Source organism: Acomys minous, assembly GCF_964271855.1.
Source record: "Acomys minous genome assembly, chromosome: 8".
Taxonomy (NCBI): Eukaryota; Metazoa; Chordata; class Mammalia; order Rodentia; family Muridae; genus Acomys; species Acomys minous.
This window is the reverse complement of record NC_140489.1, coordinates 78,547,335-78,572,715: the sequence shown is the minus strand read 5'-3', so window position 1 is coordinate 78,572,715 and position 25,381 is coordinate 78,547,335. Positions and strand designations below refer to the sequence as shown.

Below are 25,381 nucleotides of genomic sequence, written 5' to 3'. Positions count from 1 at the left end.
ACAATATTAAAAGCCCTGAATTAACTACTTAAAATTATATAGGACATATGATGTTATCTCTATTCTAAAAATTAAGACAACTGATGCTTGAAGAGTTTCCATAATTTACTATGCATCTACATTGTTACTATCTATTATGAATTTACACTGTGACTTGGTTCTTGAATTAATTTGTTACTGCAAATGGTAAGTTAAGTTATATTCTTATATTTATGATCCTGTTAGCAAGCTTTTGAGGTGAATTTTTGGAAACTGATTATTTTCCTTGATGCTGATAGAACCCCTTTCTTCTCCAATATCCAGCCCACAATTCCAATAAACACTTCAGAAGCCTCCTTTTGGTGGATGCTTAGACCTTCCATTAAGCTTGCTATCCCTGGCGTACACAGAGGACAATGCTATCCCTGCTTTACATAACACACATACCCCAAAATAATCAGAGAATTATACTGCTCAGGCAGATAGGCATCATCTCAGAAACTTGATCTAGCCAAAGAAAAATGCATTCAAAATATATATATATATATATATATATATATATATATATATATATATATATATATATTACTAAAATATATTAATTCCTGGCTTTCTAAGTATTCAAAAAGAAAGGAAGAGATAGTAAAATTATTTTTTCTTTATGTGAACAAAACTAAAACAGTTTAAGCAACAATGTATTTTGTGCCAGCTACTAGATATCTAAACTAAGTTTAAAAAACAAAGGAAAACAAAGCAACTCTGAAGAAAAGAACAGTGGAGAGACATCTCTGCCTCTCCTACAATAGCAAGCAATAGTCAGGGTTGTAAGACAAATTCTGTTCTGTGCATAAATGAGTCGAGAGTTGGAAAAGCAGTTAAAGCAAACAAACAAGAACAACAACAACAAAAAAACCCCACTCCTTTGACTATTCTTATTTTTCTAGTGACATTGGAGAAGTTTATTTAAGAACAATGTGGAATAAAAATGGTGCTTTGTCCTTGATATAAAATCATCTTCTCTTTTAAAAAAAACTACCTGGAGTGTGTGTGTTCGTAAGCACAGAAGTTCATGTTAGTTGGACACATTGTTAAGAAACGTGTCTTGTCCACAGTGAAAGAAAACAATAATGCAAAAAATTTTAAAAAAAAACAATAATGCACGGGCATTATTTATAAAAATGCAGGAATCCATTCTAAACTTTGAGCAGTGCTATATTCTGTACTTATTTGCCAAGAGCTTACAGATAATATGAATCATGCAGTCTGTTTGGTAACAGCTTAAAGCGTAGGGCTATAGGTCATGTCGGCTCCTCATCCCATTTTGTCACAAAACATTCAAACTATTGACTGCTCAGGAATTATCTGAGCTTGCTTCTCCATGGCAACAAATATCTATTAGACTATGATAAGAAACTTATTTGTGCCTATGAAAAATTACCATAAAATGAAATGAATCACTACAGCCTGAAAATCGACCTTGCATCTAAGATGTACTTAGAACTGTGGGGAAATGCATATCAATACTTTACTGGTTAAAACATATACTATAAAAACATATTCATTATAATAATTTAGAAGCTATATTTTTATTCTTATCTAAAATAGCTTTGAATAAATCATATATTCTTTTCATTAATATCATCCTTCATAATTATTTATTATATAGAGACAAAAGCCTAAATGATTTTTATCAGCAATGGAATTTTTTAAAATATAAGGACATTTGAAGTAACCTTTTCTTTATAAAGGAAAAAACAAAAAGAGAACAGAACTTCAAAAGGATTGTGTTCTTCCTAAATTACCATCTAGGTCACATCACCTAAAACTTCTATCACTCAGGCAGAAAAGCCTACGTCATGGACATGCTACCATGCTGAGCACAATGCTGTGTTCTTGAAAAGGGAAAAGGAAACACACCCATTTCTCTTCCACACATATGTGCACATCAGAGAGAGAAAGGGAGTGAACAGACTTCATACAAGATTGGAATCACACCTGCCTGACATGCAAGAACACATCTGAGTCAGGTCCTGTCCCAGAAGCTGAGTTGCACTGCTGGCTTTGTATTTACATGAATGTAAAAATATAGCAATGACATGATGGGGTGACTTTGCCTTTTAGGGGCCTGGAACCTATGTGGCTAGGGTATCTGAAGGCATGAAGGTGTTTCCCTGAACACCTTTCATCTTTTCTCTGTAACTTGCAGAGCAGACCTATTGGCCAGGGATAAGGGGTTGTCTCAGCATCTTGTGGCACCTTAGAACTGCCTTCTCTGTATCTGGAAGGAACAGGAATTTCCTCAAAGTACTCTGCAGCTGCAGAGCTTGGAAGACTCAAAAGTAAAAATCATGATCTGGTAGTGACCTCAGAAGCCACCCTTTGGTCATGACTTCATACACTGAGAGGATCTGAAACAGAAACTTCTCATCTGTTGGAGTCTACTGGGAAATGGGAATTGTTTATGAATTGGATAATGGAGTAAAATCATAGTCAAAGGCCAGCAACTTACAGAACACTGACTCCTTAGAGCTACCAAGTTAGTCATCTTACAATTCATGTCAGATTATCTCTACAGTCAGACCCAAAGACTATATAACTCAATGAACATCTCTGTAGTCAGAATAGCCTATGATTATTTTGTTTGTTTGTTTGTTTGTTTTTTGTTTTTTGTTTTTTGATACAGGGTTTCTCTGTGTGGCCTTGGTTGGCCTGGTCTCACTTTTTGTAGACCAGGCTGGCCTAGAACTCACAGTGATCTGCCAGCCTCTGCCTCCCTAGAGCTGGGATTACAGGCATGTGCCACCACACCCTGCCTGCCTAGCCTATGATTCTTAAGAAGAAAAGGAACAGCTAACCACTCATCTTGCCCATCTTGGACCTTCATTTGCCATCTTTTCTTCAAAATTTTGGTCTTATTGTACTAGCCTAGTACTTATAAAACTACAATAATAATGATTTTTTAAAATGTAATATATTATAATTCATGCAAAACTATTAAGTACTTAAATTTTCATTTTGAAAGTATATGAGAAAATAGGTACAGGTAGTCTTCATTCAGGCAAAGCTGTAAGAACTCTTCAGGGTTATCTCTCTAGCCCTTAACACAGCCTATTTCATAGTGAACTATAGCCTACTTTGAAACTTAAGCAGGCTTGGAAAATACACAGAAAATTAGAATTCAATATTTTTCACTTTAAAGTGCCTGCAGAAAAGCTACTATACGAAAAATATTTATTCTAACCAAGCCATAGAAGTAGTTGTCAATCTTCCATTTTTAAAATTCATTTTCATTTAACTATTTCTTTACATGACTTTGTTAGCAACCTTTCCACCCTTTGGGGGTACCCACTTAACTAAATCTAAGAGCTGGAGGTTGATGCCATGACTTCCAATAAGATTTAATTATGAGTGCAGATATGAACAAGATTTAAACTATTAAGTCTTGCACTTCAAAAAAAAAAAAACCTCTAGCATATTTTGCCTTTAAATCTTTTATCACCTGCAAAAATTAATTAAGTGCAGATGCAGCAGGTTTGGCTTGGATGCCAGGGTTCATTTCCTGTCTATACTTTGTCAGACAACCTATTACACCTCCTGGTGAAGTGCAGGCAAACTGGAAAGGGAGCTCATAAATCACCATTGGCTTCCCCTCACCCTTTCCAGGGCTGGGCCTTTCTGTATGGAGCTGATCTCCAGCCCATTATTCATGAATACATTTTAGACAACCTGCCAAGTGTCATCTGCATTTAAACAAACCATTTGTTAAACAAATTATAAGTATGGTGTAAAAACTCTTCCTGGTAAAATGTAAGAGGGACCCAGTGCCTCTGACTTTTAATCGCTCAAGGTTTCTGCAGGGAGTCATCCCAAACTGGCATATGAGGCCTGAAACCTTTTCACAAAGAATGACATGTTGACTTGTTTTAATCTTACCAGTATTACACAACAAGGGACGAGAATGCTCACCAGGGGAAGTGCCCAATTGGTAACCAAAGCAACAGCACTGCTTCCAGCCCATCTGACTACTTAAAGTCTACATTCTGTAGGGAAAAGTAAACTCAGGTTCTGTTGGGCTATTTTAACTGTGGAAGTATCAATTCATTTAAGGTTCATAAAAGGTGCCCTGATCTGCGCCTTCTTCTCATTAAATTGCCGTTAACACCATGAAAGTGAAACGTGAATGTTTATGGCTTCAGAACTGCAATCCTGAGTTTAATGAGTTTCCACATTCAAAGGAAACACACTCCTCAGTTGTTTGCAAGTGCTACAAGCAAGACAACCATATAGAGAAACACACATCCACCCCCTTTTATCTAGAGCCCTGGCCAGGCATACATACCAGATCCACAATCAATATCTTGCTTATATTTAGTTGGTCTCTCAAGTATTTGGCGGTAATTGCAACTGAATTAAAAAAGCAGAACCCCCTGCGGAATAGAGAAGAACAGAGAAATAAAGAGGCAAATCATCCAGGAAAACCATTATAAATAATGTTCAGAGCATTTTGTAAAAAATGCTATATGATCTCCGAAGCCATAAATCTGCTTCTGGGAGTACCTCGCGAGAGTTTTCAGTCCATCTGCTAACAATTAGAGGCTTCAGAAACATGCATGGGGCAGGTGACTGCCAGGAATCAATGGCACTTGAAGATGGGATGGCAGTGGGCCCTGGTACTCACATGGCTGCAGATTCTTCAGCATGATGGCCTGGGGGCCTCACAACAGCAAACCCATTCTGTAAGCACAAGACAAGTTTTCAATAGCAGGACAATGCTTGGCTCTCTCCAGCCGGTAGGGACAGCAACAGAGACTCAACAACGCAGTCTGATGTCTTTTGGACACACCCAGGCTTTTCTCCTTGCTCTTATCACCATGTCACAGAATCAACTGAGACAAAGTATATATAGCATCACATTGACTCAGATCCTATCTCAAATAGGCCCAAAGTGAAGCAGAAAAAAAGAACAGAGAGTTGGGAGTTGCACGGAGCTGGCAGACAGTCATTTCAGCTGCTAGGCTCATGCAATCTATTTGCAAGAGCAATCTCTTATTTTCTAACGTCAACATCCTACAGAGAGGGAAGAAATCCACTCTTGGTGCAGGTTTGGGTCAAAGTTCAGAAAGACCGGAGAAACTCCAAAGGGAAAATTCCTGATCGTGGTCCTCTCAGTGGTTTTCTCCACCCCGGTGTCAGCGGAATGATACATTTACACTCGCACACGCACACAGACACAAAAGAAACCCCAGAAAGGTGAAAAAGCGAACAATGGAAAGCCCATATTTCTTCCAGTCTATAAATTTAGCTTGGAAGATGGCCAAGGCTTGCGAGTTTATTGGATTCCTTAAGTCAGTTTCTAGCCCCAAGTTCTGGAATTTTATAAAGAATTCCAGAGCTGAGCAGCAGGCAGATACATCCATGATCAAGAAATGCCTTAACCTCTAGGTTAGCGGGCATGCATCACAGCCAGCTGACGAGACCCCAGCACAAAGGCAGGGCACTATAAATTTGCGTACTCGGGAACGGTGGGTTGTCTGATGTGAAGAAATAATCATTTATCACATGGTTCACACCACTTCTTACTTTAGTATGATTCGAGGAGCACGCTCCAAAAAGAATGTCTGCTTAACATGCAATCCATAAACTTCTGCAATAATTTTAATATCCCTCAAAGATTTTTTCCCTTCTAAAGCTTTACCTGAAATGATAAAGGTATCAAAAAGTCATCCCACATGGATCTTCATGCATACAGTGACTGTGTTAGGATGATTTATCTCCAATAGGTAAATTTATTACATATTTTGCATATAATCATGATTTTAGAGACAAACTAGAGGTTGCTATAGTTTAAATGTATCTTTCTGTGCACTGGAAATGTCGTCCTCAGTACAACTCTATTATGAAGTGGGGCCTTAGTGTGGCAGTTGTGTCACAACATATCTGTCCTTACGTGAAGATTCATGCTATAACTGAGAAGCGAGTTAGGGTTGGGTGAAGAAGCTTGCTGATGAAAAGAAGAAATTATAATAACTTTCTCTCTTTTTTGCCTTTTCTTTATGTTGTGACTGAAGACTACGACTTGAACACGTGCTGGCACTGCCTCCAGAAGTCAATCAAATAACCTTTATTATTTATATATTAGCCTATATTATTTTGTCATAGCAGCAGAAAATTGACTTAGAAGGTAAATAATATCACACTATGATGATTAACACATCTCCTGCCCTTTTTCTTTAAGCATTTATAGTGTCTCTAGTTTTTATTATAGAAAAGGGAACTGTTAGTGGATAATGAAAATTAATAAACACTAAAATTTAAAGATTATAAGTTGCCAATGATGTTAGAATGGAGAATTCTTAAAAGATCACAATAAACTCAATAGAAGTCACTCAATGAATGAAAGTGAATATAGGGGGTAGAAAACACAAACCACATGCAAAGACCCTTCCATGAACACTGTCGAAATTATCTTCTTCCCTCTTAGAGCCCAACTTGTAAACGAGGCCTGCCTTTTGCTTTAGAATTTTCTGCAGTAAGTACCACCACTGCTTCTTCTTCAATTAAACAAACAAACAAAACCCAAACTGTTTTATGCCTAAAGGGCATGTTTACATAGTATAAAGAAAAAAAAAACAATCGACAACTAGTTTGTATTGAACATAAATACTAAACAAACAAAAACAGATGGAACCCCCAAAGATGAACCATATTTTGACATTTCTATTGTATGTTATAATGAAATTTCACATTCATATGATGCCAGTAGAATACATAAACACCCCATAAAATAACCTTCCTGTATCTATCTAGAACTTTTGGGAAGTTATGAAATTACTCAAGGGTGTTTTCCCTAATACAATTTTATTAATTGTGTATACAAGCATCTATGTAAATGGTCATATTTAATTTACAATTGTAGAAACTGCTAATTATCTAAATAGTCAGCTAATATTATGAAAATGAACAATTATGGCTCACTTAACCACATAATCTACGGAATGTATTCACTTGGATATCTCAAGAACACTTCAACTCATCCATTCAGAAAACAATCTGCTAATCCCCCAGTCTCCTTAACATGCAATGACACCACGGTCCTTCCGTTACTACAAGTCAGAGGCCAGGAAACTCTTTCTCTTGGTTCTTCATTCTTCCTCCACTTCATTTTAGTTCACAAACAATTCCTGATGATTTTATTTTGAAAAATTACTCAAATTTATGCTTATATTATATTATTTATTTATTTATTCATGCATTCATTCATTCATTCATATCTGGGTAGGAAGTTCCCCTCCCTCCTTCCCTCCTAGTCCCTTCCTCTTACCTTCTTTCCTTTCCTCCAAGTTCCTCACTCTCCCCTCCTCTCCTCTTATGCCCCCTCCCTTTCTTCTCGGAGAAGGGAAGACCTCCCATGGGTATTCTTATGTCCAGTCTTTCAATATTTTGCTTTGCTGTGTCATGTTGTAGAACCATGCACATGGGCACAAACATTCTGCCAGGAAGCCACACTCTGCCCTTTCTTGAAGATTTTCCCTTGGTAGGAGTTGTTATCTTGCAATATCCATATAATCCATTTAATATCCCCATTTCTCCACTTTGTGATGCATGCCATAAATAAATTTCTATTCCATTTACACTCATCCTTTTAGACTGCTATTAGGGAAAACATCACCTTCATCATATTTAAGAAGAGTGGCTAATCTCCCATGACCTAATCTGCCCAGAAAACACTTGAGCTGACCTCCTACTTCTAATTCATTGACCTTGTTTAATTTCATAGCTCAGCACTCATCCACTACTATGTCCAATTTCCTCTTATCTTGCTTATTAGACTTTCAGGCCACTGCCACATTTACTTATTTCCATACACTGTCACTCTGCCCTTTCTTCCTGCCAACACCCTTTCCTCATATACTCTTCCTGCTGTTAGAACAAAATAGCAACCATTTCTCAACTTTCTAGAACCTTCCTGATTGAGCTCTGGCAGCATTTTTTTTCCAGGTCAGAGCACTCATTGCTTAACTTCTTACCAGTCTCCACTCAGCCTTTCCTCTGGGTAATAACAGCAGATAACTCTGATGTCCTTTCCAACCATTAAAGGACAAAAGCCCTATTGGGTTAAGGCCCTCAGAACCTCATATAATCTGTATTATACCAACTTATGTCCAGTGACTTAGAGCTAATTTTTTTTTTTTAACACACAAGCTCTGAAGAGGCCCATACATTCAGTCCTTTACACATTTTCAATCATGTTGCCCCTTTTCCCTGCTTATGTACTCAGGCAAAATTACAAGTCTGATAAGATACAACCCACACCTGCTCTATCCCGCCATCTATCTAAGCACACATAAAAGCCAGATGTCTGGTTGTCCTTTAAAGTTATCGTCTTAAACTCCAAATACATTCCTCAAGACGGCTGGAAACCACACCGCATTCCTTTATCAATGAACCAACTGTCCATGACTTTCATATGAGTCACTCTAACTTTTTCCTTTTTCTTCAAATTTTCAATAACCCCTTGCTAACTTTTTAACTTCTGCTGAAAGGTACTTATTTCCCTTAGAAAAGAAAATCCACTAGAACAAAAGTGCCACTACTTCAAGAGAAAAATCTACTTGCTACTACTAGCAGTCCCTAGTGCTGACCTGTCTGTCCTTTCTCCTCCCACACCTACAGAGGCACAGCTGATTGTACCTCTCCTCTCTGTGTGTATCAACTTGTCTCTACTAGAGTATTTAAGTCAGAGCAGCTGTTTAACTCGCTCAGAGAAAAGAGACAGAAACTTAATGACCAATACAGTGCTATCAGGAGGTGAGACTTTAAAGACAGAATTCATCATGAGGGCTGCTCCCCTTAAAAGATCATTAAAGTCCTGGTTAAAGAGGCTTTTTCCAGCCCTTGGCTTATTTGGTCCTCCTCCCAGCATCTTTGAAGCCGAAGGCAGCTCAACTCAAGGAGCCTAGAGAAGGCTGAGCTTCCTTTTTTGATCTACTCACCTGGAGGAATATTACTTTAGCAGAAACAGAGGAAGGCATTAGTACAGTTCTGCCAGTTTGGAACACATATACTGCTTCCAGTTAATCCTTTCCATTATAATCTTCACGTATTTAGGTGGTCATAGTAAAAATTAGAAATGTTTACTCCATACAATTTTGATTTATTTCCTGTGTTAGTCCATGGAACTGATGTTTAACTTACATTTTATTCAAAGTTGAAAAGACTAAGCCATTAATCTGAGCTAATTCATACATACTACAACATGTTGCTATGGACTGATGTCAAATTTATGGTGCTAACATTTTCATTTGAATAATTCAATTTCTCTCTTTTCCAGTTTCATATTCTCTGGAGTTTTGATGTGACTAATAAGAAAGCTTTTACAGTATATTTTAATCAATAATAAGAGTAATAGTTTACATTTTAAGTTCTGAGTATGATCATATGCCTGCTTTGTTTTGGAGTTTTAATTTGTGTAGAGGGTACTTCACAGATAAAAAAAAGAAAATAATCTGGGTTTTGGTGTCATTATGTAGCCAAACATAATTGACTGTCCTATATACCCAGGTGATATTTATAATATTGCCTATTTATAAAAGTGAATTTGAGGAAGAGAATTCTAATCATTTTAGACTAGCCTATTTTTACAATTGATAAAATCTACATTTTTCTGGACAAATTCATCAAAATGTCAAATTTATTTTTATATTCCCCACATACAGAGTAAAATTTTCTCTAGGCAAATAAAGAGAAAGCAGTCAAAATGACTAAAACTACTTTAAACATTCATTTCTTTTCACATAAACTGTCTATTGCTATGGCAACTGTGGTGGTTTGAAGAGGAATGGCCCCACAGACGCATGTGTTTGAATGCTACCATAGGGAGTGGCTATTAAGAGGTGTGGCCTTGTTGGAGTAGGTGTGGCCTTGTTGGAGGAAGTGTGTCACTGTGTGGGTGGGCTTTGAGGTCTCATATGCTCGAGCTATGCCCAGTGAGACATTCAGTTGCTTCTACTGCCTGCAGAGCAAGATGTAGAACTCTCTGTTTCTTCTCCAGCTCCATGTCTGTCTGCATTCAGCCATGCTTCTTGCCATGACGATGACAGACTAAACCTCTGAAACTGTAGGCCGGTCCTAATTAAGTCTCCTAAAATAAAAACCTTAACCAAGACAATAACAGTAGGCAAACAAAATTCAGAATGTGCAAAATAACACTATTTCATTTGTGTTACTTATAACCATTGTCCTATGGACAGCGAAAATGCCCATTTTCACATTTACGTGACATCCCTGTGGCCAACTGGTAGTCGATGAATGGCAAAGTACTGCCCATAATTCCCATATATGCTGAGTAACATTCGAAATCATGGAAAACGAGGGCCCAGAGACTACCGATAAGAGTGACATGGGATGGAAACACTATGTATTACATTCAGCTAATGCAGTCTCCAACAGAAAAGTGCATATCATTTATGCATACTTCAAGAAAAATTAATAAATGAAGCAACAATTAAATTAACACTCCCTAGAACACCCACATGTCTCATTGGTCACTCATTTATTTTTTTCTAGATTAAAATTAAAGTTCAGGTGAGAGAATAGAAAGTAAATGTCACCTTCACAAAATGAAAATAAGACATGATGGCTGCATGTCTTTTTTTTATAAATCCTTAATCAAAGTTTAGATTATTTTAGATATAACTATATTTTCAGGACACAGCAATGTTTTCTGCATAGTATTAACCCCAAAGTATTCAAATATTGACTGAGCATTTAATACCAACTGATGCAGATTTGGTTCTCAGAAGTTCTATTTCAGCTCATTATTAACTTAGAACTTGGCCATTTCCTCCTGATCTTAAGTATTATTACTGAAGTATTCCTAAATGTACTAAAATATCAGTGCTCAGTGAAAGAGTGTGTTATCCAAACCAAGCACAGCTTGGAAAACTTTTGCAGCACATATTTCCAAGTATCATCGATGTGATGGTTGAATTATTACCTCCAATGCAACTCCATGCTTGATGTGGCTGTAATAGTTCATTGGAAGCCACAATCCCAGCTAAGCCAAACAGATGCATACTGAAACAAATGACTTTGCAACTCATTCTTTATCTTTGAGAGTCTTTATGGGTTTTGGGCTTTATTTTTTTCAAGAGCGATGATCTGGAATATTGAAACCCACTCTGATACTCAATGATAGCTATACTTATTGAATATGTCTATGAATAAGCCACTTGGTTCTGTTTTTTTTAAGAATGAGGTGAAATCAGCCCGTTATGAAATGTATAATAGTAGGTTAAGATGGTCAATGTTTTCATCTCTTATATATTCTTGATCAAAAGTGCCTTTTAAAAAATCTCAATTAACTTATCATGTGTAGCAATTTTTATATGATGATAAAGAAAATAGAGTGATAGAAAGAGAGAAACACACACACACACACACACACACAGAGAGAGAGAGAGAGAGAGAGAGAGAGAGAGAGAGAGAGAGAGAGAGAGAGAGAGAGTCAGAGACAGAGACAGAGACAGAGAGACAGAGACGTAGAAAGACAGACAGACAGACAGACAGAACAGAGAGGAGAGGGAAGGAAGGAAGGCAGGAAAGCAGGAAGGCTGAGACTATTTTAAAGTTTTCCTCTATTTTATGGGTGTGAGTGTTTTGCCTGCATGTATGGTTATGTACCACAAGCATACCCAGTTCCCACAGAGACCATAGGATGAAATCAGATTCTAAGCAACTAGAGCTGTAGGTGGTTGTAACCTGACATGTAAGTGCTGGGAACACACTCTAGCTAGCCTGTAAGAGCAGCAAGAGGCCTTAACCACTAGGCAATCTTTCCTGCCTCTAAAGGTGTTTTCTAAGACACAACCTAGGGCTGAAGGAATGACTCAGTGGTTCAGAGAGATTGTTGCTCTTGGAGAGTGCCATGGAGCAAGATTCAATTCCTAGCACCCACAGTGGTGACACATAATCATGGGTAATCCTACTTCAAAGGGACTCGATACACTCTCTGGCCTCCATAGGCACCAGGCATGCACATATACATACATGCAGGTAAAGCAAAGCACCCATACATGTAAAATAAAATAAACATAAAAAATTTTAGACCATAATCTCTTAGGGCTTAATGAAGTCTTCATTTAAGAGGTGGTTGATAGCTGTATTTATTATAACAGGATTTAGACTAAATAACAGTGGGAATCATGTCTCATTGAGCATTTAAGTACGTTATTCTTAAAGATTTTATCCCCTTTATTTGGGTACAGTTGAATAAGGCCAAAAATATCAATATCAATTCTTGTGGAAAGCCTATGATAGTCCATTTGAATTTTTTAAATCTGTGTTACCATCCAAAATAGCACTTGTAGTACTGAGATAGTGGCATGAGATTTCTTTCAATGACCCATATGATACTAAAGAGAGTGATGTTGGATTTTACTCTTTCACTTAAGCTAAAAATTCTTCATTGAAATTAAACAAAGTCATTGTTGCTACAACTGCATGGTAAGGTTTTAGGCTAAGATCATACACCACTGAAGGAAACACTACCTCCCTCTGGTCAATCTCTAGTACTTCATTTGGAAAGTTCCATGATTATAAACCTACTCAGGAATAGACAAACGAGATAGTTCCATCCTGTCCTGTTTCACACCTTCCCACATTCATATTTACCTTGTAAGAGTAAGCAGCAATTAAATCCAGGCCTACTTTCAGGAGTAACTCAGACAATGCCATGTGGCTGATGAGTTGCTAAGTAACCCACAGTCTCAATTTGGCATTTATGAATATGGTACTCCTCATTATTTGCTCAACATGCCTTATGCACTTCCCATCAAAATCCTTGTTCAGAACAACTATGGACCCTGGACTCATCCTGAGCTCTTTCTGTTTAGTTATGCTAATTTTCATGATGAGATATGACTCCATGATGATTATATGTGGCAGCAATTTAATTTCTATAAACTGAACTCCACCTACAGTAATCATTAAAATTTTTGCATTTTAAAGGTCATACATGTTCAACTTTCCCTAACATACACATCTTTATGGGGGGGAAAAGAGGCCTACTGGTCAATAGGAATGTCTTAACACTATCTGAACCATTTGAACAATCTGTAAGTTTTAGATGTAAATTAGTAAATCATCGTCAACTTTTTGGTTTATCTTCTATTGTACTTCACCAGAGTGCATAATATTTTGTGATATATTGGTACAGCACTTAATACCAGCTAACTTAACCTTCAAAGAAACTTTCTAAAAATGCTAGTTGAGCGTAGAATCAATGCTATGAATCTACACTCTTTGAAGGAAGAAAAGTATCACAAAGAAAGACTGTCCTACACATACTAGAATCTGGAAGGTTAAGGGAGGTGCGGAGAGTTGCCAAGAAAACAGTAAGGGACATATGGGAATCACATTTTCTTTCATTGAGTAAGCTCAAGGGAGCCAGGAAAATAGGAGCCCAACATTTGCAGTTTAACTGGATGGTGCACCCCAAAGCATATGCACAGATGGCAGCCCTTCTCCTTGAGCAACCCAGACGGAAGGAGCATGATGACAGTACTGGAAAACAGGGCTAGGGAAGCCTGGCATCTGTGGTCTATAGTGCCCACAGCCTTTGAGCCTGGCAACACTGTGGCTACACAAGGATGAAATGCACTCATGAAAACCAGGCTTCTGGTAAGGAGACAAGGCATCCGATGATGCTCATGTTACATGTAATTTAAGTTGATCCTTTGCAAAAATAATAACAATGGATCCACTATGAAGAAGGTCTGGAGAGGGAGGAAGTCATCAGGATGTGGATCTTGGTAAGGCAGTAATAACCTACTGAAAGCAATTTGTTTAGTTTATCAATCAGTGGTTGAATTTGACTCATGGCCCAGCAATTCAACTGCTGGGTTTTTTTTCAACTTGACTGGTTCTTGGACCACATTAACCAAAAAATGATCAGGTATTTTTCGTCATGTAAATAGAGCCACATTATGAAAAACTTCAGGGACAAAAATGAATTAGGGCAAAATAATTTTGTTATTTTTTTCAGAGCTTGGAATTTTGTATAAATAATGATGAACATAGCCTTCTAGAAAAGTAACAAAACTAAATAATAGTGAGGACCAAGCCCTGACCAAATATTATGCTGTGTTAAAAAAAAAAGATGATAATCAACACGTGTCACAAAATCAAATCTCTTTTACCATTGTGTTCAGTCAACAGCCACACTGCTATTTGGGGTATCATTTAGTTTTTAAAAACATTTTTGGTAAGCTTAATGAAATTTCAGTATCATTATACTTGGTAACAAAACGTGTAGTTCCTTAGGGTGGATGATTTTCATTATGACCATAGATTGCTTCTTGCATCGAACTCTAATTGTCTGTGACTATGTCATATAGGAAGGACAGCTACCAACAAGTGAGTTTGACCAATTAGCTAAAGTTAGGCAGTTAAGTAAAAGTAAAAGTTTCAACCACATAATTTAAATCTTATAGCATTATATACGGAATAGTGGTTATTATTAAAGAACACCAAGTGAATTTCATTTTACATGGAGTCTATGAGCATATGTGTTTGAGTATGTGCTTGTATGTGAGATTTACCATTATATAAAATTTCAAAAGTTGTAAAATACATTCTCTGAGTGTGTATGATATGTACAATTCAGATATTGGTATAAAAATAATTCATTTTGCAGAAATTGAAACAAAACTTCAAGGAAATAGCTGATTGGTTAAATATAAATATATACACACACACACATATATATATAGCCAGTAGGTGACAAATTTAATATTAGCAAAAATAAAATATAAAAATAAATAAATTACTTGGAACATATATTTATATTATTTCTTCTATATTTTATGTATTGAAAATATAACAAAACAGTACAAAGTCTTATATATAAATGCAGAATTTAATTCTAGAATTTGTGTTAGAATTCTTTCCCAACTAAGTTATTTTTCAAGTCTCCTTAAGGCTTTTACTAACAGTGTAAAGTAAGTGTCAGCGAGAAAACTTGTGTCTGATTTGGGAGAATTTGTCCTTTGATAGTCCCAAGTAAGATACAACAAATTTTCTTTGCTATTAGGTAAACCACTAAAAATCAGTTGAGGAGGCTGGGTATAAGCATGTCCAATAACCATGGAGCAAACAGCAAAAGCTAAAAACTGAAAAATGAAATACTAGCTCTCAGAAAGGCAGATGGGCAGAAAGTCTAGAAAGAAGCATACTGCACAACCAGGTGATAATTCGGTGAACAGCGTCCAAGTGACAGGCAGATAGGCCATTTATGTTTCCAAGATCTGTTGAATATTTGCAACTTGGTCAGCTAGGTCTGAAAGATGTAAACCTACCAACCAATGCTGAGCACCTTCAGAACAAGTTAGAACACCGAGACAGGCTGACTTGAGAAGACCTGGAGGATGTATCCACTCACAGGATTAATGATGTGAGTGGGGGCTGCTCTTATTTTCAGCTATCTGGATAGACACTCTGTAGTAGCCATGAAGGCACTATCTTAGTAGTTTGTTTATTTTCTTATTTGATCTGAGGAATCAGAGAGGGATTTAAGCATGTTGCCATGCCAATCACCCATACATGGCCTGTGTAACTTTGAATTTTCAAATAGGAACAATCTCAGCACCCTCATATGTATGGATTTGTTTTTAAACTTCATGCCTGGTTGAAAGAAAGAGAGATGTGCAAAGTTTTCCGGCCTGCCAATATAGCAACAAATAACCAAATAAATAAATAAAGAGTTAAAAAATCATTTAAGATCTTTGGACACCAAACCTGTCAAAATTAGAGTTGAAACGAACAGCCTTTTCAGTTTTGCTGGTGTTTCAAAAGACAATGTCAGGCGTATAACTACATATCACAACATATGCAAAGAAGCAAACACCAACAAAAGCAAGACACACAATCAAATGAATATAAGGTACATACCTATTTGAGGCATTATATATTATCACACACAAAGTTTGGGAAGATAGGCATGGTATAAGAAAAACTTTTAAGAGAGGGGAACTAGTGGGGAATCTTAACAGTACATAATATGGTGTGAAATGGAAAAAAAACTATTTGCAACGGATGCATAGCAGGCAGAACATGAGAGAAGCCAATAGTACAGAATTTAAAGGCCAGTGGAAGGAATTATCCAAACGGAAGCACAGAGAAGAAAGGAAGGCTGAAGACAATAAACAAAGCTTCAGTGTCTAACAGAGCAGCAGGAAACGGCCAGAGGATATGCTCAGGACACGCTCAGGAGCGTCAGATGAGCTGCAGGACAGCAGAATGCAGCAGAAAGTGTTCAACAAGGCATTAGCTAAAAGTGTGTCAATTCTTATCAGAAGCAGCAAACCACAGGCAAGAAATTCAGCAAACTTCTAGCAGAATAAATACCCAGGAATTCATACCTGGTCCAAAAATCTGAACTATGAAGATAAACGATTTTAAAGATAGATGGCAATAAAGGATTTTTTTTTTAAAAAAGATCAATAATAAAAATGACAAATGACAGCTGATTTCTCAAATAAAAAGGGAAAAGAAGATAACTGTGAAAGTATATGAAAAGTGTGAAATAACTGTCAACATAGAATTCTAAGCCAAAGATTATCATTCAAAGAAAACCCCCACATTTTTCTAGAAATGAAAGATGAATTTGGTATCAATAGACCTGCAATACAAGGCATATGGGAGTTAGTACTGCAGGTTGAGAAGAAACAATACCAGATGTACAAACGTCTGGGGCTGCCCTAATGGGAACAGAGCAATAGGGAGATTAAATATGTGGGCTAATGGTAAAAGTTATTTTCATTTATATGTATGCATATACACATGTATATGTATATATATTTTCTTTTCTCTCTCTTTCTCTGATCCACTCTCATCTCTATCTTCTCTCTCTCCTGTTCCTTCTTTCCTGTTTTTTCCTCTCCCCTCTTCCTCCCTCTTATAATTCATCCTAAGACTTTTAAACATTCAGAAGTCATTAGGTGTTTAAGGACAATTGATGATAACTTAATGTTGGTATCTATAATTGGGGTAAAACTAAAGTATATAATAAAATGATATGTTATATCAGGAAGTTAAGAGAATTGCACCATTATAATTCTCAAAAACATGAAAGTCTAAAGTTACAGGAAATAGTGTTTTAGCCCTAGAAGAATTAAATTACATGTGAATTATAAAAGATAGTTTGGAAGGCAGTGGTACAACTGGGAAGACACTGAAATAACAGAATTTTAGTAACTCTGTACCAAAGATGATGTCAGGAGGGAAATAAGATAATATTTTCAATGCATTAAAATGTATAAAATGTAGCTAAAACAGTGTTAGGAGAAAACAATCACACAGAACTCAACATAAATAGAAAAAAAAACCAAAATATTGACGATATAACTATTAAAATAGAAAAGATAAAAAAAACAGCCTTCACAAAGCAGAAGCTGTTGCTTTGAGACTAACTTTAAGATTGTCACTGGTATTGACTTGGAAGTTTCATGCCTACTGGCTAACTTACATAGTTCTAGAAGTTTTTATGCATATTACTGGGTGGGAAAAAAGTTAGTAATCTTATCCAGCTGTGAACCTTGTGAGCTATAACAACGAGCTTGACAAGATCTGCCCACAGGTATGATGCTGGCATGAAGGTTACGAACGTAGCCAAATATTTTCTGATTGCATTTACAGTCTGCTCTGTGAGATGGAACTCTTGCCTGGTACCACTAGTTGGGCCAAAAAAAAACCCATGAGTCAGTAAGTCATAGGTTCTAAGAGAGAGCCTAATGTTTTCTCTGGAATATCAGCATAGTATTATTCTGCTCCTAAAGTAACAATCTTTATATTCATAGATTAATGCATCTCTCAAGTGTCACCACAGAGGCTTCTTTTTTGTAATAAATAATGACTGACAGGGAGGACCAACAACTGGTCAAGTGCAAAGAATCAAAGACCATGAAGTATTCCGTGCTAAATGGGAGATCTATGTCATATCCACCTCTCCAAATTTCAGGGATCGCCATGGAAGAGGGGATGGGAAGGTTGTAGGATCCAGAGGTAGAGAATCTTCTCAGCAAAGCAGTCTTGGCCAGACATGAGCTCATAGTGGCTATGACTGCATGCACAAGACTTATCAAGCCAGACCGATTCTCAGCTTAGATAAAGGAGGAGCTCATGTAGTCTCACACCAGTCTGAGGAGCTATTGACAGCTGCTGCTGGGGGAAGGACACTTTCTCCAGCCATGTGGCCCCTGTCGGACTACACCATGCTCCGGTAGCTAATCTACACCCATGTGTATACAGGTAGCTAATTTTCCAGGTATGTGATTTGTTATTCTTTTGAAAATTAAAATTTTGTTTTTAGTATAATTTATCAAGTTCAATTATGAGAGTCAGTATTTACCAAATATTTGTTCAATTAAAAACTCAAGGTTTTCTCAGAAATAAATAGACATCAAAGAAAAGAAAATAATTAAAAAAAATTATCACTGAAGAACCCTCTAAAATCTACTGGGAAGAAAAATATCACAGAATAAACTATTCAAATATGAAGAAAAATGACAAACAAGGAAAATAATAAACATTTGGGTAAATCAGAGTCACAAATGAATTTAAGTTCTGAATGGAGACATAAAACTTATTGGAAATATATCGAGTTGTGCAATATTTATATGAAGCAGATCCAGCTGTGAATGGTGGCCCACGCCCTGGATAATCCCATGAGGGACGCAGACGCAGGTAGAGCTGTGTGTGTTGAAGGCCAGCCTGACCAACATAGTGAGTTCAGGCATACCTGAGGCTTTGTAGAGAGACTATGTCTCAAAAACAAAAACAAATGCAAACAAACAAACAACAACAAAACCCTGCACCAAACCAATCCAAAAGCCAAGAGTGAGGGGACCTAGGATATAATAGTGGGCAACTTTTAAAGTAAAAGCACAGTAAATAATACACAAGGCAAATACTAGAAAACATAAGAAAGCTGCTTTGATATATGAGCATTATACAGATATTGAAGACAAAGAGATTTAGTCAAATAATTATTAAATATAAGCTTCTAAAGATATATAATAACAATTTCTATATCTGTAATGGTGTTTCAAAATATATAAAATAAATATTAACTATAAGAATTTAACAAACAAGTCTATCATGATATTTGTAAACTTAAGCCCGTTATCTTCCAGTAGTCACCATGGAATCCTGCAATGATCATTCAATACTATAAGGAATAGTGCAACAAAAAACAATTTTTTAGCTCTTGTTAGCTAGATACAGTGTCTCAGGCCTGTAATTCTTGTACTAAGAGAAGTAAGGCAGAAGAATTTCTAGTTTGAGGTCAGCCTGGATACACAGTGAGATCCTGGCCCCCTCAAGAAAATACAAAACCAAAGAATATAAGCTCACGTTAATATTTAATCTCAGAGCACAGAAAGTGGAGGCAGCTGAGTAGTTATGAGTTCCACGGTAGCTTGAGCACCTAGTGGGAGCAAGATTAACCTGGAATACAATAGGAGACCTTGCTCCAAAAACCAAACAGAGTCAAACAAACAATAATGAGCACGTAGAGACCTAACTATACCAAAAAAGTAGATTGAATATTTAAATATAAAAATCATGTCTTTCTAAAGAAAAATAAAAAAGAATATTTTGTGAGTTCATGGTTTGAAAATATACTTTAACCAAGACAGTAAAAGGTGGGGGGGGGAACTTCAGAAAGTTTCATTTTGGAGTATCTGATTTTCAATTTTGAGACATGTCACCAGAAGAAGAAATTTATTACATGCAAGTATGTGTATAAGCACATATAATGTTTTTTATATTTTGCTAAAATTAAATTGGAAATACAAAATTGGGGAAAAGAAACACAACATGTTTTATACCAAAAGATGCATGAATAGAAAATAAAGCTTTATCTCATCCATGGCCATGTGAGTACAAATTAAGACTCTTTTAAGATGGCTTCTATATCCACAAGATTGACAAACATCTAAAGATGTGGGAGGGAAAGGCACAGGCACCTTGTGTGCACTTCTGGTGGGGACCAAGTGGGTAGATAGGCCTTTGGGATCTGTGTTCTACATGTTGTTGTTTTGTTTTTAACCATTACTACTGTTCTTCCATTTCTCCAACATTGCAGTGTTTGGGTTGAATAGAAGATCTCTAGATTATCATGGACTTCCCTTGTGTAGTTTTCTCTTTATTTTCTTAGCCCTTGCCCCATAGATTACAATTAACAGTTTACTTTTTTTTTCATTTAATTTTTAAAAATTGTATTAATTTATTCATATTACATCTCAGTGGTTATCCCCTCCCTTGTATCCTCCCATTTCTCCCTCCCTCCCATTTTCCCCTTACTCACCTCCCCTATGACTGTTACTAAAGGGGACTTCCTCCCCCTGTATATGCTCATAGGGTATCGAGTCTCTTCTTGGTAGCCTGCTATCCTTCCTCTGAGTGCCACCAGGTCTCCCCATTCAGGGGACGTGGTCAAATATGAGGCACCAGAGTACGTGTCGAGTTTAACCACTATCCTAATTTCAAAAATATCCAAAGACTTTGTTTATGGTGTAACCCATTCCTGATTCTCTTTTGTGCTATTAATCACACAAGTTGTGTTTTCATTCATCACATATCAGTTATAAACTCATACTTAGAATAGTGTTCTGTATATTCATCATTGAAGGTAGTGGTGTGAATGCCTTTAATCCCAACACTCAGGAGGCAGAGAGATCTCTGTGACTTAGACCCGTCAAGCCACCTGGTCCACAGAGTGAGTGCAAAGAAACCTTGTCTTTAAAAGTAAAAGAAAGAAATGTATCAAACAAGCAAGCCACATTTAGACTGTAATTTGTAATACCTCAGCACTTATTTTCATTTGGTACTTTCAGTTTTTCTTGTGAATTCCAGGCGTTACCTAGTGTCTTTTTATTACATTCCTAAAAAACTCCCTTTAATATGTTTTGCTTTTACATGTATAGCAACGGCTTTAATTTACCATTTTTTTCAAAGTCTCCAAGTCTTTTTATTTAGCCCAGGCTGGTTCTGAATGTTTAATCCTCCCTTCTCCTCAGCATAGCAGGCTCATACCAACATGCTTGGCTGTTATCTTCATGTTTGAAGTGCTGTTTTAGTGAAGATAGACTTAACTAATGACATTTTTTTTCCCTTTAAATAGATCACCCACTGCTTCTCGTGTTCATAGTTTGTAATGAGATGTCAGCTGTAAAATTTATCGAGGTCCTTGATAGCTGATGCTAACTTTCTCCTAGTGTTTTCAAATTTGTCTTTGGCTCCCAACAGTTCCATTATGGTATACCCAGAAGTATATTTCTATTAGTTTATACTACTTGTAGTTCACTGAATTTCTTGAGTGTGTTGACTAACTCTTAAAAATGTAATTTGGGGAATTCTCGGCCATCATTCTAAAGTCTTTTTGAATTGTCCTCTCTTCCTTACTTAGGAGTCCTGTTTTGTATATGTAGGTACATTTGATCACATCTAATGGGAACAGTGAACTTTGTGGTCTCTTAAGCTACCCCACTTCCATCTTGCCTTCCCAATACTACTATAGTCCTAACACATAGCAACACACATTCTCCGTGAAAACTTTGCATGCTCCAGAGGTATACTGAGAGTGAAACGGTATATATCTTCACTTCTGTTTTTGAGACTAGATGCTCCCAGTTTTGTCATCTTCATGTTTCAGGTTCTGTGTCTACCTGCTTACATTTTATATTAAGCCCTTTTGGCATTTTAAAAATGTTATGATAATATGTTTTTTATCCTTATAATACCTGATTTGTCCTAGGTTTATATGCTGATATTCTTTGTAGAAACATATGTACTTACACAATCTAATACAAACCCCTACTCTGATCTACATTCTCCACAGTTATGTGGAGAGTGGGGACTGACTTTGACATGAACTCTGGTGCCCCATATTTGACCACCTCCCCTTGGTGGGGAGGCCTGGTGACACTCAAAGAAAGAATAAGCAGAATACCAAGATAAGACTTGATAGCCTATGACCATATAGTGGGGGAGGAGGTCCCCCTCAGTCATAGACCTAGGGGAGGGAAATAGGGTGAAAGCAAGAGGGAGGGAGGAATGGGAGGATACAAGTGATGGGATGGCAATTGAGTTGTAATCTGAATAAATTAATAAAATTTTTTAAAATGTAAAAGAAAATAGATTTGTTGATTTGTTTTGTCTTTTGGACATATTTAAAGAACCTTTGTCTACAAGGTCTGAGAGCTGAGCTACCCCATGTACACTCATCACTGAGTGCTTTATTTTCCTTTAAAATGTCTTGTTCTGTGACGGTCTACTTGCTGTTGTATTTGAAAAGAGGACTTTTGAGAGCTTGTTTGGAGGTTCTAGCAGGGGACTGCAGCTACTTGTACAGCATTGGCCAAGTATGAGTCCTCTAGTCAGGGAGGCCCATGCAGCTTTGCGAGGGATGCACATGGAGGCATAAAGGAGGCGTATATAATGCCCAGCCAGCCAGATCAGCCAAATGAACCCTGGTGATCAGTGGGGTGAGAGACATTGCAGAGAGCTCTTTTCTGAAAGGAAAGGGAAGAGCAATGGATCTGGGGATAACTGTTTTGTTTGGTGCCTCTCTGAATTACTTTTCTAAAGTTTGTTTTCTATGCTTTATGCAGTACTGGCTTCTGCTTTGTTAGTGTTGTGCCCAGTTAACACTTCAGCCTTTGTGAAGGTCACCATGTGTATGTCAGTGTGTTAGTGTTATCTTTTTGGGCAGCTAACTTTGGCTTCTGGTTCCTGTTTGAGCATAGTTGAAGAGTTTAGGGCCTCTGTAGATCTTTCCTGAGCTTGAACAAAGCCCTGGGTATACACATGGCCACATACTGTGAAGCATTTAGCCTGCGGGACTCTTGGGTATTTAGTGTCTATTATTTACCATACAGTTATCCATCAGCTCACATGAAGCTTCTTGACTGCCTCATTTTTCCAATAAATGCTTCTGAGAGAAAGGGTTTACCACTGTGTGATTCCCTCATGACTTTAAGCAAGAAGAGGCTAGCATGTGAATCTTACAGGGAAGCACCAGACATCTCTCTGGCAATCATGTTCTGATGGATTTCCACGCTCAGTACACCTGTGGAGCCTGCCAAATTCCTGGTTTTCATTGAGAATGTGTGTTGCTATGTGTTAGGGCTATAGTAGTACTGGGAAGGCAAGATGAAAGCAGAGTAACTTAAGAGATCACAAAGCTCACTGTCCCGATTAAGATTCAGCAAGGGTGCTTTTGAAACAGGCTTCTTGAGTTGATGTAAGCCTATTGATACTTTCTAGAGTTTTGAAAATATTCATCCTGACAAATTTTGTCAATTTTGTTATTGCCAGGGTGGATAAAGGGATATACAGGCTTCAAAGGGGTGTTTTTGCTTATATTATCTTAGCAGAATTACTTTGGAATTCCACTTGGCAATATCTACTAAAATGTATTATGTGGCTAGCCTAGTAACTGGACATTCTTGTAATACATAGTAAAAAAAAAAAAAAGTAGAATGTTCAAGTGTGCAGGCAGTATTGTTCAAAGAGAAAATGCTGGCAATAACAAAACAATATGAAAATGAACTGGGCATTGTTGATGTACAAAGACATTCCTTATTACTCTAAAATGAGTGGCGACTCATAGACACATATCCATACGCACACATCTTTAAGGCATGATTTTAGGTTGAAGAAAACTAGAGGAGAATACTAATCTATTTCTTATGAAGACTAAAATGTTTTAAACTACCCAAATAAGTAATGAGTAATTAAAAAAATATGTAGTAGATTGCTATGTCTAGTTCAGAAAGATAGGAATGAGGTAGTTATGAGCACATTAGTTTGATTAGCATACTATGTCTTAAGTCAAATAGTCTGTTATTTTATTGCATTTTGTATTTAGATTTTTTGTCTTAAAACAGATTACTTTAGAAAAGATTACCATTACTTTACGTGTGTGTGAATGTATTACTTGCATATTGGCATATGCATCACATGTATGCCTGATTTCTGCAGGGATCGAAACAGCTACAGATGCTTGTGGGGTGCCGTTTTGGGCCTGGGAACTAAACCCAGTTCCTCTGCAAGACCAGTTGATATTCTTAGCCACTGAAACATCTCGTTTCATCTCAAAACATCTAGTCTTTTCATATGTATCAAATAATTATAACAATAAAAAAGAAGACTTAAACCACTCACCTGTTTTTGCTAACTAGGAAGACTCTAATATAGTGGTTGGAAGAATACAGAACGTTTTGAAATTTGGACTTTATTATTTGTGTGCAGGGTCTTAAATGCTTGGTTGTTGTCTCTTTAGGGCAATATCTTACCAGGGGTATTTACTTCAAGAGCACACTGAGTACAGGGCACACTAGAACAAAACTGATCTTAGTAGTTACTCAATGAAGGTTATCATAGTGACATTAACATTGCCATATGTACTCAAGCATGAGAGATCATCTGTCAGAATATTGGATATGTTGACTTCTTTTTTAATAAATAGTGCAGGCAGCTCATGTATGTGTATCATTTTCAAAGAACCATCAAAGTAAATAGCTATAAAAAATTCTTGAGAGATACTTACTGGGTATTTATTTATTCAGTGAGCTTAGCAAGTATTTAATCTTTAGATATATTTCTTCTTTCTATGTATATGTTCTATGATGCCCAATAGATTCGTTTTGAGATAATTATTTTTCTGATATACCAAAAACTCCAGCATTTTCAGAAATATGTCCCTTGCTACAAAAAGTTAATTCTGGGCATCTGTAGATTTGAGGAAGTGTGTGTGTGTGTGTGTGTGTGTGTGTGTGTGTGTGTGTGTGTGAGAGAGAGAGAGAGAAAGAGAGAGAGAGAGAGAGAGAGAGAGAGAGAGAGAGAGAGAGAGAGAGAGAGAATGTATCTTATTAAAAACCCAGAGAGATTGAAGTGTCTCATCATTTCCACTCCACTCTGCTGAGTATTTTTATTCTGTACCAAAAATAGATCAATTTAAGGCTATAGTTTGCTGCACATGTTATGCTTAGATGTCAGTGTCAAGCCCTTCACATTTCCTGGATTCATTCTTGTAATTCTTCTGGTTTATTAGTCTCCCCAGGCAAGGAGGACAGATCTTCTCAGAAGTGAGGAAGACAGTCAGGGTCAAGTGCAGCTTCAAGGTCTGACCCAGGTTATTTTATCTTTGTTGTTTTTTATTTTGTGTGTGTATTCTGTACCAGTTTTCTATACTTTACAATCCCTTTGGCCTCCCTCCAGCTCATCTCCCAGTTCATCATGTACCTACCTCCACCATTCTTGAAGAAAGTTCTTAATACTTTTTATATTCTCCAAAATAAATTAGTACTATCTTAAAATGAAGTAGTACTATACTATGCCA

General features: G+C 36.9%; 1 protein-coding gene across 19 annotated transcripts in view; it reads right to left on the bottom strand.

The window, feature by feature from the left end:
* Nucleotides 1-25,381, bottom strand: part of HDAC9 (histone deacetylase 9) — an 861,568-nt gene that overhangs the window by 166,867 nt on the left and 669,320 nt on the right. For all 19 annotated transcript variants that reach the window (XM_084791695.1, XM_084791697.1, XM_084791698.1 and 16 more), the window contains 2 exons: nt 4,658-4,713; nt 4,319-4,406 (listed from right to left, as the gene is read on the bottom strand). In XM_084791695.1, the coding sequence (XP_084647821.1) occupies nt 4,319-4,406; nt 4,658-4,713 (144 nt within the window). The remainder of the gene's footprint in view (nt 1-4,318; nt 4,407-4,657; nt 4,714-25,381) is intronic.